The 15,802-nt window shown below is 48.1% G+C and overlaps 1 protein-coding gene across 1 annotated transcript in view; it reads right to left on the reverse strand.

The window, feature by feature from the left end:
• The window catches only part of GLB1L2 (galactosidase beta 1 like 2), a 67,277-nt gene extending 51,475 nt beyond the window's left edge, over positions 1–15,802 (reverse strand). The window contains exon 1 of the mRNA XM_040326362.1: positions 15,692–15,802. Within this exon, the coding sequence (XP_040182296.1) occupies positions 15,692–15,765 (74 nt within the window). The 5' untranslated portion in view covers positions 15,766–15,802. The remainder of the gene's footprint in view (positions 1–15,691) is intronic.

Below are 15,802 nucleotides of genomic sequence, written 5' to 3' on the forward strand. Positions count from 1 at the left end.
GTATCTAAACCCCAGAACAAATACGTAAGATATTGCAGCTTACCGCCTTAGATGTGATGAGTGCATTGTTATTTTTTAAGCTTTTTTCTCTTTATTTTCACCTAGTGACCCTACCAATAACACACTTCCCTGTCCTAGAGCGACAACCTGGAGCTGTGGTCTTGCCTTTGTTTGGCCCTTGGGGCACTATTCCTCCCACTGACACCAATGATGGGACACTATTCCTCCCACTGACACCAATGATGGGGCACTATTCCTCCCACTGACACCAATGATGGGACACTATTCCCCCTACTGACATCAATGATGGGGCACTATTCCTCCCACTGACACCAATGATGGGACACTATTCCTCCCACTGACATCAATGATGGGGCACTATTCCTCCCACTGACATCAATGATGGGGCACTATTCCTCCCACTGACACCAATGATGGGACACTATTCCTCCCACTGACATCAATGATGGGGCACTATTCCTCCCACTGACATCAATGATGGGGCACTATTCCTCCCACTGACACCATTGATGGGGCACTATTTCTCCCACTGACACCAATGATGGGACACTATTTCCCCTACTGACATCAATGATGGAGCACTATTCCCCTACTGACATCAATGATGGGGCACTTCCCCCCCCCCCCCACTGCACATAGGGCACCCCTCAACTCTGCACTCTGTACATAGGGCACACCTCAACTCTGCACTCTGTACATAGGGCACACCTCAACTCTGCACTCTGTACATAGGGCACCCCTCAACTCTGGACTCTGTACATGGGGCACCCCTAAACCCTGCACTCTGTACTTAGGGCACCCCTAAACCCTGCACTCTGTACATAGGGTACCCCTGAACTCTACACTCTATTCACAGTGCACCCCTGAACTCTGCAATCTGAACATAGGGTACACCTAAAAAGAGTAGATACAATCTGCTGGATTCACGTAGGGCGGCGTATTTTTGAGGCGGCGTAGCGTATCGTATTTACACTACGCCGCCTTAAGTCAGAGAGGCAAGTGCTATATTCACAAAGGACTTGCCTCCTAAGTTACGGCGGCGTAGCGTAAATGGGCCGGCCTTATCGCGCCTAATTCAAATGAGGAACAGGGGGGCGTGTTTTATGTAAATGATTCGTGACCTGACGTGATTGACGTTTTTAACGAACGGCATGCGCCGTCCGTGGAAATATCCCAGTGTGCATTGCTCCAAAGTACGCCGCAAGGACGTATTGGTTTCAACGTGAACGTAAATTACGTCCAGCCCCATTCACGGACGGCTTACGCAAACGACGTAAAAATTTCAAAATTCGACGCGGGAACGACGTCCATACTTAACATTGGCTAGTCCAGCTTTTTGTTGGACTAACTTTACGCCCGAAAACGCCTTACGTAAACGGCGTATCTTTACTGCGACGGGCAATCGTACGTTCGTGAATCGGCGTATCTCGCTGATTTACGCATTCTAGGCGTAAATCAGCATTCACGCCCCTAGCGGCCGGCGGAACTAGACAGCTAAGATACGACGGCGCAGGCAGTCGTATCTTAGCTACATTTAAGTGTAACTCAATTAGAGAATACACTTAAATGTACGACGGCGCAGATTCCGAGTTACGACGGCGTATCTACTGATACGCCGGCTTAATTCTTTGTGAATCTAGCTAAATGTCTTACAGATACAACCAGCCTTTGAGGGCAACCATACTGTTGATGTAGCCCACAATGAAATTGAGTTCAACACCCCTGGGGCTCATTCACATTTCACATTTGCAGGAGCCTATGCCGCCCCTCAAAAAAATGACCCGCAGTGGCTTGCTTTTCAGAGGGCGGTTAAAAAGGTGGCTGGAAGGTCTCCTCACCGCCTGTTTGAACCATGGATAGCCCACACCACCACATAACAACCACATGCATTGCACACGGCTGCAGGGCAGTTGTGGTGAAGCCGTTCAACATGACATGGGGTATCATTTTTGCCACGGCATACACACAACCCCTGATGCCTTGTGTGTTATAAAACTCAAGCACAAATGCATATGTTTCCTGCACTTCCCCCACCCCAGGTCACCTGTGTGAAGGAGCCCTTATTGTAGTGCTTCTGAACTATTGTATGCAAAGGCATTTACTATAGAGGCGTTTGTACTGCTTTAAGAAGCCAATTGTTATGCTCAGTAAACACGAGGCCATAGTGGAAAAGTGCTGTTTTGCATGGGAGTGTGGCGGAGGCTTCTATGACTTCCAATGATCACATTTCACATCAGGTTGGTGGCGCACACCTGCAAACAAAGCAATTCCGTCCCCAGCAGGTGCGCACATCTCATCCAGAATACTGCGCCGGTGATCTGCAGAGGAGGTGCTGAGAGTACAAAGGGCCAGATTCAGAAAGAGATACGACGTCGTATCTCTGAGTGCGCTCGGTCGTATCTATGCGCCTGATTCAGAGAATCAGTTACGCATAGATATCCCTAAGATCCGACAGGTGTAAGTGTCTTACACCGTCGTATCTTAGGCTGCATTTTCAGGCTGGCCGCTAGGTGGCGCTTCCGTTTGTTTACGCGAGGAATATGCAAATTACTATTTACGTCGATTCAGAAACGAACGACCGCCCGGCGCTTTTTTTTTTACGTCTTTTGCGTTCGGCTTTTTCTGGCGTAAAGTTACCCCTGCTATATGAGGGGTATGTGCGGCGTATCCTATGTTAAGTATGGCCGTCGATCCCGCGCCAAGTTTTGACGTCGTTTGCGTAAGTCGTTCGTGAATACGGCTGGACATAATTTACATTCACGTCAAAAGCAATGACGTTTTGCGGTGGATTTTCGGGCATGCGCACTGGGATGTTTTCACGAACGGCGCATGCGCCGTTAAAAAAAAACGTAAACTACGTGGGGTCAAGCCAAATTTTAATAAAACACGCCCCCAACATCCCCATTTGAATTAGGCGGGCTTACGCCGGCCCACATATGTTACGCCGCCGTAACTTAGAGCGCAAGTTCTTTCTGAATACGGAACTTGCGCCCAAAGTTACAGCAGCGTAACGTATCTAGAATATATATACACACACACACTCTAAAGCTCATGGATTTACTATAACAAGCAGAAGTCCCCCTGGGGTGCACAGACCACAGGCTTGGAACCTGTACAGGAACACTGCATCATATCTGAGCCATCTCTGGTATACATTTTGCTCCCCATTAGAATCTATCACTGTCCGGGCTGTAAATACGGAGCCCGGATCTTGTCACACGTGTCTATGTACACCTGGGACTGTCGGAGTTGCTGCTGACAGACGTTAAGTGTACATCATACAGATCCTGTGTTTTTTTTTCCATTTGAAGTGAGAAAAAAGATACAAGGCAATGCTTGTATAGTTTTTAGACATACAATGCACTGGAAAGGTCAGAATGATGTAAACGACCTGATCGGTGTGTGTTGGGGCTCATGCATACGGCTGTAAAGGGGCCAGATAGCTTCCAGAGCCTCTGTAAAAATTATTTCCCGGGACCCTTTGCTGCTGCCCATAGACATCACTTAGAAGATGTGGCTGCACACAGTTATTCGCCCGGGGTTGCCTAAAGCACGTGCATGGACATATGCTCCAAAAGCAGATATTGTGTGGTCAGAGTATAGGCAGGTACAATCTATTTTCTCCACTGCAGGTGGCACTCAATAGCAGAGGGAGAGGGAGAGGAAGTTGAGAGAGACATGGATCCTCTATGGTTTCTGGGTCACTGGGGAAGTGATCTGATTGGATGCTGCCGCCCCATATGACTCCAGCAGCCATCTTGGCTCAGGCAGAACCTATTTAAGGCCCTGGCTCCCAGGCTTGGCATGCATTTCATGTGTGGGTAGTGTAGGGACCAGTGGCGGCTGGTGCTCAAAAATTTGGGGGGGGGGGGCGCAAAAAAAAAACAATTGCAGCCTCACTGTGCCCATCAAATGCAGCCACTGTGCCCATCAAATGCAGCCACTGGGCCCATCAAACGCAACCACTGTGCCATCAATTGTCACCACTGTGCCATGCCATCAAACGCAGCCACTGTGCCATGCCATCAAACGCAGCCACTGTGCCATGCCATCAAACGCAGCCACTGTGCCATCAATTGTCACCACTGTGCCATGCCATCAAATGCAGCCACTGTGCCATGCCATCAAACGCAGCCACTGTGCCCATCAATTGTCGCCACAGTGCCCATCAATTGTCGCCACTGTGCCCTTTAATTGTCGCCACTATGCCAATTGATGCCACTGCCAATTGATGCCACTGTGCCCTTTAATTATCGCCACTGTGCCCTTTAATTATCGCCGCTGTGCCCTGTAAAATGCTGCCCCAGCCGCCCGGCAATTACCTTTCTGGGGTCGACCATCCTCCTTCCACGTTCCCTCAATGTCTTCTCCCGCCCTCGATGACGCTTCAGCCAATCAGGTTACTGGTAACCAGAACCGGTGAGAAACTGATTGGCTGAGATGCCTCTCAGTCTTATCCAAGGAACGCACCCCCCGTGCGTCCCTTGGATAAGTATTTGGAAGCCAATTACAGCCTGAGGGCTCTGATAGGCACTTCCACAGCCAACCAGCTGCCGTTATTCAGATGGCCGGTGCTCACCAGGGAGCCGCCCATCTGAATAGTTGGCGGCAGCGGCAATACATAGATTCATGCAATGCATGAATCTATGTATTGTATTCAGTGGCGGTGCGGGAGCGAGAGGGGGTGGCGCTCCGGCACCCTCTATGGACGCACCTCTACTAGTAGGGTCAGTCTTGTCTAAATTCTCCTAGCACACGTTCCTGGGAACAAGTGTCATGATTCTGCAGTAGTGGTCTTGTCTGTTTGCTCACCTTTCTGTTGTGTTCAGCTCAGAGGCCAGTCACTGTTCACCTGTATGCTTAAGTAATCTTCCCTCGAGCATGGCTCTACTCCAGCCTCTAATTAGTTACACTATATTACCTGTGCACTGCAAGCCAAGCCTTGCTGAACAATATTGTGTGTTTTGGCTTCCGTGTGCTCATTGCTCTGTGTCCTATGTCTGATCTTGTTTACTGACCTTGGCTTGTTCTTGACTGTCCTTGTCTGCTTCATATCCCGACCTTTGGCGTGTTCTTTGACTATCCCTATCTGCTTGTTGCCCTAAACTTTTGGCTTATCTCATGAATATTCCTTGTAGACCTGGGCTGCTGCTTCCTTTCTATCCTCCAGTAATCTACAGCGAGTGTGAGTTGGGAGACCCTGGGGGCCACGACCTGGAGCCAGACTGCAGCAAAGTCCATCCCCACCATCATGGGCCCTGGTGAATACCCGCTAGCTCTTAGATTCCGTGCCCTGGGAAGTCTCATGCTCTTGCTCCCAGTGTGATCCGTGTTGGTGTTCCAGAGTAACTGCTTTTCTGAACCACCCAGAGTTCCATCCGCAGCAGTCAGGCGTAAGGTCCACTACCTCAGCGGTGCACAACTGACCCCAAATCCTAGGGTCTCTAGAGTAACAAAAAGATAATTCCAATTTAAACTGTCAAAGGCCTTATTAAGATCTAGTGAAAGGAGTACAAGTTCCCGGGTAAGCGGAGCGTCCCAGTTGGAACGCGCTGCTGATATCAGTGTTATGGATCTACGAATTTGGTCCAGAGTCTGACGGCCCGCTATAACTCCAGATTGGTCCTTATGAATGTACTGTGCCAAGAAGGTATTAAGGCGAGAGGCTAAAAGTTTTGTAAGAATCTTCAAATCACAATTTATCAGTGAAATTGGGCAATAATTACGAACATCAGTAGGGTGAGGGTCCCTATCGGGTTTAGGAATAACACTGATATAGGCTTTGTTTTCATCCAAAGGGACCACACCTCCATCCCGCAGGGAAGATTAGGAAGCCCATCAGGGCCAGGAAACTTATGGAGCGACAGCATTTTAATAGTATTACAAATCTCCTCACTTGTAAAAGGTTGGTCCATAAGATCTCTATGATCATCTGCGATGGGCAAGAGGGGAAGATTTCCCAAGAATTCCCTGACGGACGGAGGGTCAGCATCCCGAGGATTACCATATAAATCGGCATAAAAATTATGAAACTCCTGAAGGACCTTTTCGCCAAGTGAGAGTGTCTAGGGGTAAGCGTAGGCCGTATATGTGCATTGGCCGGGTGGGAAGTAGTTAAATAGCCTTTATTGATAAAATGGGATAAAACACTACATGCCACAGCAAGAAAAAGTCAGGACACACAGCTGACGCGTTTCGCACTTATTGCTTACTCATAGCTATGAGTCCAAACATTCTCTTTGTTCTGTCACAATGATGTGCCACTTTGTAAAATCCCAATAAAATATATTTACGTTTTTGGTTGTACATGACAAAATGTTACAAATTGAAGGGTTACGAAAACTTTTTCAAGGCACTGTATATGAAGAAACCAATGCCCCTAGTGCGTCCATTCACCCGCTACTTCTAGAACATTGTAAGCAACCCCTTTAGAGTAGATGTGGGCAACTTCCCGCCCTGTCAGCCCTCTGAGCCCGTCTGTCAGTAGGATGGCACAACCAGTTCTGCTCCTAATGAGCGGGGGCCTGGAACCTCAAGGGGCTGTCTCCATGGAGACAAGAGCGTTCCGAAGACAAAGGAGGAATATGTTGCATTGTCTGATATAAGCCTGAAGTATCCAGAGGGAAAGATGCTAATTATTTATACATTTTATCTTATGTTATTGTAAATAATTTAATGCGCAAATTTATTCCCTCAAATAGCTGGAATAGTAATGTTAAGTATGGCCGTCGTTCCCGCGTCGAAATTTGAAAATTTTACGTCGTTTGCGTAAGTCGTCCGTGAATAGGGCTGGACGTAATTTACGTCCACGTCGAAACCAATGACGTCCTTGCGGCGTACTTTGCCGCAATGCACACTGGGATATGTACACGGACGGCGCAATCATGTCAGGTCACCCCCATTAACATAAAACACGCCCCCTCAGCCTAATTTGAATTAGGCGGGCTTACGCCCGCCGCATTTACGCTACGCCGCCGTAACTTAGCAGGCAAGTACTTTGTGAATACAGTACTTGCCTAGCTAACTTATGGCGGTGTAGTGTAAATACGATACGCTCCGCCGCCGCAAAGATGCGGCGGGATACTTGAATCTAGCTAGTAATGTCTCTTTAAAAATCATTTTTCTCCAGAGTTGGTGTGAATGAGAGACGATCACAAGGTATGGTCTCTTATTCCCCAGGATGTAATTATAAAATGTAAGCGCGGATCTCGGAAAATCTCTAAAGGGAAACTTCCATCTATGGAGCCCCAGGGACATGGGGAGTGATGACAGATGGAGCACAAGGCAGAGAAACCTTCACAAACACAAGACCTTCAATAAGATCAAAAGCTAAGAGAATCGGTGGAACTATAAAGCCCCGGTTCAGACCAGTGTGATTTGACAGTTTAAAATCGCATGACCATTTGCACCCCATTTCCGGCAATGGGACCGTTCAAATTGCAGCGACTTTGAAAACGGATTCCCCAACCACCAAATGATTTGGCCCAGTGCACAAAGCAAGGTCCATAAAGACATGGATGAGCGAGTTTGGGGTGGAGGAACTTCACTGGCCTGCACAGAGTCCTGACCTCAACCTAATAGAACACCTTTGGGATAAATGAGAGCGGAGACTGTGAGCCAGGCCTTCTTGTCCAACATCAGTTTCCCGACCTCAGAAATGTGCTTCTGGAAGAATGGTCAGACATTCCCATAGACACACTCCTAAACCTTGTGGACGGCCTTCCCGGAAGAGTTGAAGCTGTTATAGCGTCAGTGACTGGTGCAAACAGTGAATGGGCTGACAAAAGCCCAGGTGCTAGGACACAACTTCCCAATCTGCTAGATGGAGAAAGCGCAGGACTGGGAACCGACGAGCGAGTGATCGACCAACCAACCGACACCGGGGCGGGGGGGGGGGGGGATGCTGGCGACAGGTGTCTTGTTTGAAAAAATATATACAGCACCAGCTGTCACTGGCACCAGGGGAAGTGAGATTGTTCATGAATGGTAAAAGTTCAGGTGTCTGTATGGGAAGCAATAAAGGTTGCAATGTTCCTCTTCACGGTTGAATGACACCTGCAAAGTACACAGGAGAATAAAACAAGAACAAAGGTTACAGTAACCCTCCTGATCCAAGTCTACAGTCAATGAAATGGAGCGCAAGGGAACCAAAGAGACCATTAAACTAATGCTTATGGCCTATCATAGGCGTCAGTGGGAGGAATAATGTCCCATCATTGGTGTCAGTGGGAGGAATAGTGTCCCATCATTGGTGTCAGAGGAATAGTGTCCTATTATTGGTGTCAGGGGAGGAATAGTGTCCCATCATTGGTGTCAGGGGAGGAATAGTGTCCCATCATTGGTGTCAGTGGGAGGAATAGTGTCCCATCATTGGTGTCAGTGGGAGGAATAGCGTCCCATCATTGGTGTCAGTGGGAGGAATAGTGTCCCATCATTGGTGTCAGTGAGAGGAATAGTGCCCAATCATTGGTGTCAGTGGAAAGAATAGTGTCCCATCATTGGTGTCAGTGGGAGGAATAGTGTCCCATCATTGGTATCAGTGAGAGGAATAGTGTCCCATCATTGGTGTCAGTGGGAGGAATAGTGTCCCATCATTGGTGTCAGGGAGAGGAATAATACCCTATCATTGGTGTCAGTAGGAGATATAGTGCCACATTGTCGGTGTCAGTGGCAGGAATTATGCGAATGGTGGGAGGAATAATGTCCCAAGGGCCGGATATAAGAAAGCAAAGAGCCATATCCGACCCCTGCAGAGAGACCGATAAAAAAGACGACACAGATACATGACAACTCGTGTGATGAAAACAAATCCCGACTTCAGATGCAAATGTGACCACATAGATTTGCATTACTTGATCTTTAGGAAATCTGGGCTGCTCTGTGAATCACGTTTTACTGGGCTGACATTTATATAAATACATAAGCAAAAGTCCACGTCCCCTCGTCAAATCCCATTTTTCTAATGCCGCGTACACACGGTTGTAATTTCCAACAAGAAAAGTCCGATGTGAGCTTTTGGTCAGAAATTCCGATCGTCTGTATGCAGTTCTGCGCAAAAAAAAAAACATGCATGCTCGGAATCAGGTCGACGCATGCTCGGAATCAATAAACTTCATTTTTCTCGGCTCGCTGTAGTGTTGTACGTCACCGCGTTCTTGACGGTCGGAATTTTGTGTGACAGTGTGTATGCAACACAAGTTTGAGCCAAAATTCCATCGGGAAACAAATCCACGGTTTTCTTGTCGGAATTTCCGATCGTGTGTACGCGGCATTAGAATTAAAGTCCAACTGTAGCCATTTTTTTTGGGCAGGAGGCGCAGTGCAGAAGGGTTAGAACCTGTGTCGGGTTTTTATATTTCAGCAGTAAAAGAACGGACTCTTGCTCAGTCCTAAATAAAAAGTAGTAATAAGTCGTAATCATGAAATGAATGATCGCCTTTACATCCATTTTTCTAGCTGCTCTACGATTGAAAATTTCTGAAATTTTTCCACCGCAGTCTCTATCCCATCATGTCCCCAAAGTTCTGGCCAAAGAGCACATACTGAACCCCCCTCAAACAATGACCCCCTGACGCAGAGAGGCAATGGGAACCTACCTGCTCGGGGCTGGTGGGTGAAGCATCTGCCTTCTAATTACAAGGGCTGTGAGGGCCGCCCTGAATGTTGCGTCTTCACGTCTGATTATTTTCCCAGCTGAGAGCGCAAAAACCAGGAGTGACTATTAGATTATGACTTCTGTGACTGTATAGTGCTTAGTGCTGCATATGAAAGATGCCCCTCCCCCACCTCCCAAAATGCATATAGAAAATGTAAAGGTACATATTAGGCTTCTTTCACACTGATGCGTTTTTGCCATGCTAAAAATGCAACAAAAACGCAATCCCTTTAAATCCTATGGGATTGTGCTGTAGGTGTGGTGTGTTTTTAAACCCTTTGCGCTGGGTCCTCCCGGCCTATTAAGATAACGGGAGGTGGGGTTTATGATCATGTGACACAGCGATCACATGATCGGAAAACTCACGATTGCAAGATGCGATCTGAAACTTTCCGCTGGGAGCACGCAGGGCACGCGCTCTCGGCACAGCTGTGTCTGCAAATTGGTGCGCAAATATGCGGCTGCTCAGCCCCGAGGCCTGCCCACGGAAAGGGGCGCAAATTTGATTGCTCGGTATTCAGCGTTAGAGTCGGCGAGGGACAGATGCCGCATCCACTTAGGGAAGTATAAATGTTGGGGGGGGGGGAATGTCCATTTTATTTTTTTTAACCACTTGCCGCCCGATGGCAGCAAAGTGGTTTCAATATCCTGCCTGGACATCATATGACGTCTTCAGGATATTGAGCGCGCATCGTGGCGATCGTTGTTGCGAGGTGTCAGTCTGAACTTTTCTTGTCGGAAAATTTGAGAACCAGCTCTCAAATTTTTCTTGGCAGAAATTTCCGAAAGAAAAATTCAGATGGAGCGTACACACGGTCGGAATTTCCGACCACATCGGACTTTTCTTGTCGGAAATTCCGACCGTGTGTACACGGCATTAGTGTATGTAATAATTTTTGCAATCAATATTTGTTCAATACCCTGTTTCCCCAAAAATAAGACCTACCCTAAAAATAAGACCTAGCATTATTTTCCAGGAGGGCTGCAATATAAGCCCTACCCCGAAAATAAGCCCTAGTTAAAAGTGCTTGTAAACTCCTCTAATCCACTATATTACAGTAGTATATAATGTACAATGTGTGTGTTTCTGTAATATAATTGCGGGGAAGAGAGCTCCGGTGGGTAACAGAAGTGCAGAGCGGCGCTATAACAAATGTATTTGGCACAATTATATTACAGAAACGCACACATTGTACATTATATACTACTGTAATAGAGTGGATCATAGGACTGTACAAGCATTTTAACTCAGTTCACACTGGGGATTCCTGACAGGCAGGGAGGGAGAGGGGGAGAGAAGACAGCACATCACATGGTAAGACCTACCCCGAAAATAAGCCCTACTGTGTCTTTTGTTGTCATAATTAATATAAGACCCGGGCTTATTTTCGGGGAAACACGGTAGTGACTGAATTTTCCTGATTTTTGCAGCGTGTATCAGGAGAGCAGACAGCGAGTCGATCGGATTTCTCACAAGAAGGTTTCGATGTCATATACACACACAGTCCTTCCTTGTAACGCAACCTTGCTGGAGGCCAATGTGCCAGTCACCACCCTCCACGGGGAACTCATTACAGCGACCCAAATTATAGAGCAATTCAAATGTAATTAAAGAAAATGATGAAATAAAACGTCTACAAAGATAATTCAGTGACTGATTGTACCAGAGCATATTCCGAACAAACACGTGTCATTCAATGTGCGTGCTCCGTATACCGGCGCCACAACTTTTCCTGCATAGATCTGCATAGCCCCCCAACTGTCCTGGATTTCGAGGGACGGTCCCTGATTCAGAACAATGTCCCTCTTTCCTCCTCACTTGTCCCTCATTTTGGTCTGATCTATATAGTTGTATATCAAATGCACTTTTTATCTATCAAAAAGTGTTTCCCAGTGCCAAAGCCCGGTACATATGATCCGATTATCGGACGAATGATCGTCCGTTTTTATTTTGTATGCTAATCTCACGTCAAATCTGATGAGTTTACTAAAGTCACAAAAATTCTCATATGACAGAAAAAAAAAAATCCGAAGTGATGTCATGTGTTGTAATTAGGGATGCACCGATATATCGGTGGCCGATACATATCGGCCGAAAACAGCTGTTTTGGCGACATGCCGAAACAGCTTAAAAATTGCCGCTATGGGCATTGGGTGCCCGTAAAAATGATGGCCGCTGGGCTGTTACAGCTCCGTCCTCTGCCTATGGCGAGTGTCACTGCCAAAGTGTCCCTCCTGAGTCCTCCTGACTCTATCGGCTATTCAAAAATGGCGCCATTACGTATCTGTGCATGCGCCTCGTGGCCGAGCGTATACAAGCTTTCCCGAGCCTGGCCGACTTCGGGCTCTGGAAAGCTTGTATCCGCTCGGCCGGGTGGCGCATGCACAGATACGTAATGGCGCCACCCGGTGCCATTTTTGAATAGCCGATCGAGTCAGGAGGGACACTTTGGCAGTGACATTCGCCATAGGCAGAGGCAGAGGATGGAGCCGTGACAGCACAGTCCAGAGTCCAGCCCTGCTTCAAGGTAATAAAGAAGATGGTGGCAGAAGGTGATGGTGGCACTGTGGCAGGAGGTTGTGGGACAGGAGGTGATGGTGGCACTGTGGCAGGAGGTTGTGGGGCAGGAGGTGATGAGGCACTGTGGCAGGAGGTTGTGGGGCAGGAGGTGATGGTGGCACTGTGGCAGGAGGTTGTGGGACAGGAGGTGATGGTGGCACTGTGGCAGGAGGTTGTGGGGCAGGAGGTGATGAGGCACTGTGGCAGGAGGTTGTGGGGCAGGAGGTGATGGTGGCACTGTGGCAGGAGGTTGTGGGGCAGGAGGTGATGAGGCACTGTGGCAGGAGGTTGTGGGGCAGGAGTTGATGGTGGCACTGTGGCAGGAGGTTGTGGGGCAGGAGGTGATGAGGCACTGTGGCAGGAGGTTGTGGGGCAGGAGTTGATGGTGGCACTGTGGCAGGAGGTTGTGGGACAGGAGGTGATGGTGGCAGGAGGTGGGGGTGGTGTTTTAACATACAATTATAAAAACAAAAAAAAGAAAAGTCATTTTCGGTTTCGGCCTGACATTTGTTTTTATTTTGGTTTTGTTTCGGTTCTGAAATTTCCATTTCGGTGCACCTCTAGTTGTAATGCATTTGTTTTGCATTTTCGAACAACAGCTGTACTGATTATACAAAAATCGTACGATCTGGCATCGTACGGAAAAAAAATTCTGTGCGTATCCGATAGAATAATATCGGAAGAACTGTCCAGATCGGCTCTCGAAAGCTCTGTACTAACAATCCGATTGTCGTACGATCGCTTTCGAAAGCGGCATTTTTCTAGCGGTTTTCAGATCGTGTGTACGTGGCTTAAACCTTTCATCCAATTTCTAAATTGCTGCATTTGTAAATTTTAGAAGCCAATATAAAGGAATAGTAGTGGTAAAAAAAGCACTTGTGGGTTTAATTACCGTATATACTCGAGTATAAGCTGACCTTTGTTGCCAGCGGTTTAGACATTAATGGCTGTGTGTTGAGTTATTTTGGGGGGACAGCAAATTTACACTGTTATACAAGCTGTACACTCACTACACAACATTGTAGATACAAAGTGTCATTTCTTCAGTGTTGTCACATGCATAAAGCGTGACATGTTTGGTATCTATTTACTCGGCGTAACATCATCTTTCACATTATGCAAACGACGTAAAATACGACGCTGTTCGTACGTTTCCGACGTCCATACCTAACATGACTTACCCCTGCTTTATGAGGGGTAACTTTACGCCGGAAAAAACCTTACGTAAACGACGTAAAAAAATGCGCCGGGCAGATGTACGTTTCTGAATCGGCGTATCTACCTCATTTGTATACTCCTTGCGTAAATCTACGGAAGCGCCACCTAGCGGCCAGCGTAAATATGCAGCCTAAGATACGACGGCGTAAGAGATCCGGTCGGATCTTAGGGAAATCTATGCGTAACTGATTCTAAGAATCAGGCGCATAGATACGACGGCGCACACTCAGAGTTACGACGGCGTATCCGGAGATACGCCGTCGTAACTCGTATCTGAATCCGGGCCAGAATGTTTGGGGGTTCTAAGTAATTTTCTAGCAAAAAATACGGATTTAAACACCAAATGTCGTAAATAGGCTTAGGCATGAAAGGGTTAAACGCAAAAAAAAAAAAAAATGAAACAGTAAGGCTCCATTCACACCTAGGCAGACAAATTCGCGGCGTTTTGTCGCCGCAAATCGCGGTACAAATAGCGGCGTTTTGTACCGCGATTTGCGGCGACAAAACGCCGGTATTGTCCGCCTAGATGTGCCCCAGATTGACCCCCTCTATGGAGATGCTTCCCATCTCCTAGCCGAACGCCGAAAGCCGCCTGAAAAAAAGGTCCGGGACCTTTTTTCAGGCGGCAGCCGTCCGGCGTGGATATGTGAACCATCTCCATAGAGGGACATGGGTTCTCATCCCTCTGGCGGCAGCGGCGTAGCACTACAGGCGTAAAAACGCCTAGATGTGAATGGGGGCTAAAGTTAGCCCAATTTTTTTCCGTATAATGTACAAGACTATATCACGCTGAGTAAATAGATACCGAACATGTCACGCTTTATAATTGCACGCAATCGGCGACACTTTAAAAATTTTTTTTTTTTTTTACGGTTACCAGGTTAGAGTTACAGAGGAGGTCTAGTGCTAGAATTATTGCTCTCGCTCTGACGATTGCGGCGAAACCTCACATGTGTGATTTTAACACCGTTTACATAGGCGGGCGCGACTTCCGTATGCGTTTTCTTTGCTGCGCGAGCTCGCAGGGTCGGGGGGCGTCTGACGATCGTGGCGAAACCTCACATCTGTGATTTGAACACCAGTTACATATGCAGGTGCGACAGCCGTATGCGTTTTCTTTGCTGCGCGAGCTCGCAGGGGGGCGTCTGACGATCGCGGCGAAACCTCACATGTGTGATTTGAACACCGTTTACATAGGCGGGCGCGACTTCCGTATGCGTTTTCTTTGCTGCGCGAGCTCGCAGGGTCGGGGGGCGTCTGACGATCGTGGCGAAACCTCACATCTGTGATTTGAACACCAGTTACATATGCAGGTGCGACAGCCGTATGCGTTTTCTTTGCTGCGCGAGCTCGCAGGGGGGCGTCTGACGATCGCGGCGAAACCTCACATGTGTGATTTGAACACCGTTTACATAGGCGGGCGCGACTTCCGTATGCGTTTTCTTTGCTGCGCGAGCTCGCTGGGTCGGGGGGCGTCTGACGATCGTGGCGAAACCTCACATCTGTGATTTGAACACCAGTTACATATGCAGGTGCGACAGCCGTATGCGTTTTCTTTGCTGCGCGAGCTCGCAGGGGGCGTCTGACGATCGCGGCGAAACCTCACATGTGTGATTTGAACACCGTTTACATAGGCGGGCGCGACTTCCGTATGCGCTTTCTTTGCTGCGCGAGCTCGCAGGGGCAGGGGGGCGTCTGACGATCGCGGCGAAACCTCACATGTGTGATTTGAACACCGTTTACATAGGCGGGCGCGACTTCCGTATGCGTTTTCTTTGCTGCGCGAGCTCGCAGGGGCGTGGGGCGTCTGACGATCGAGGCGAAACCTCACATCTGTGATTTGAACACCGTTTACATAGGCGGGCGCGACTTCCGTATGCGTTTTCTTTGCTGCGCGAGCTCGCAGGGGCGGGGGGGTGTCTGACGATCGCGGCGAAACCTCACATGTGTGATTTGGACACCGTTTACATAGGCGGGCGCGACTTCCGTATGCGTTTTCTTTGCTGCGCGAGCTCGCAGGGACGGGGGCGCTTTTAAAAAAAATCTATTTCATTTTTATATAATTTTTTATAAACGACGCGTTTCGGCTCAGAAAGCCGCCGAAACGTGCCATTTTTTTTTTTACCTCACAGCACCCCATACTGCTTTTATCTTGTCATTTACTTCTATTGTGTTTGTCATTTTTGTATGGCAGTGGCATATGTGTATTGTGACCTGGAAGTGATCCCCCATCTTACCCGAGGATGAGGATGATGACGACCAGCAGCACCCCGCACAGCACCAGCACCCTCCGGCGCCGCTCCCTCCTCATGTCTCCTCTCTGCTCTCAGCTGATCCGCCACACACAC

This window comes from Rana temporaria, chromosome 10, assembly GCF_905171775.1.
Source record: "Rana temporaria chromosome 10, aRanTem1.1, whole genome shotgun sequence".
Classification (NCBI taxonomy): Eukaryota; Metazoa; Chordata; class Amphibia; order Anura; family Ranidae; genus Rana; species Rana temporaria.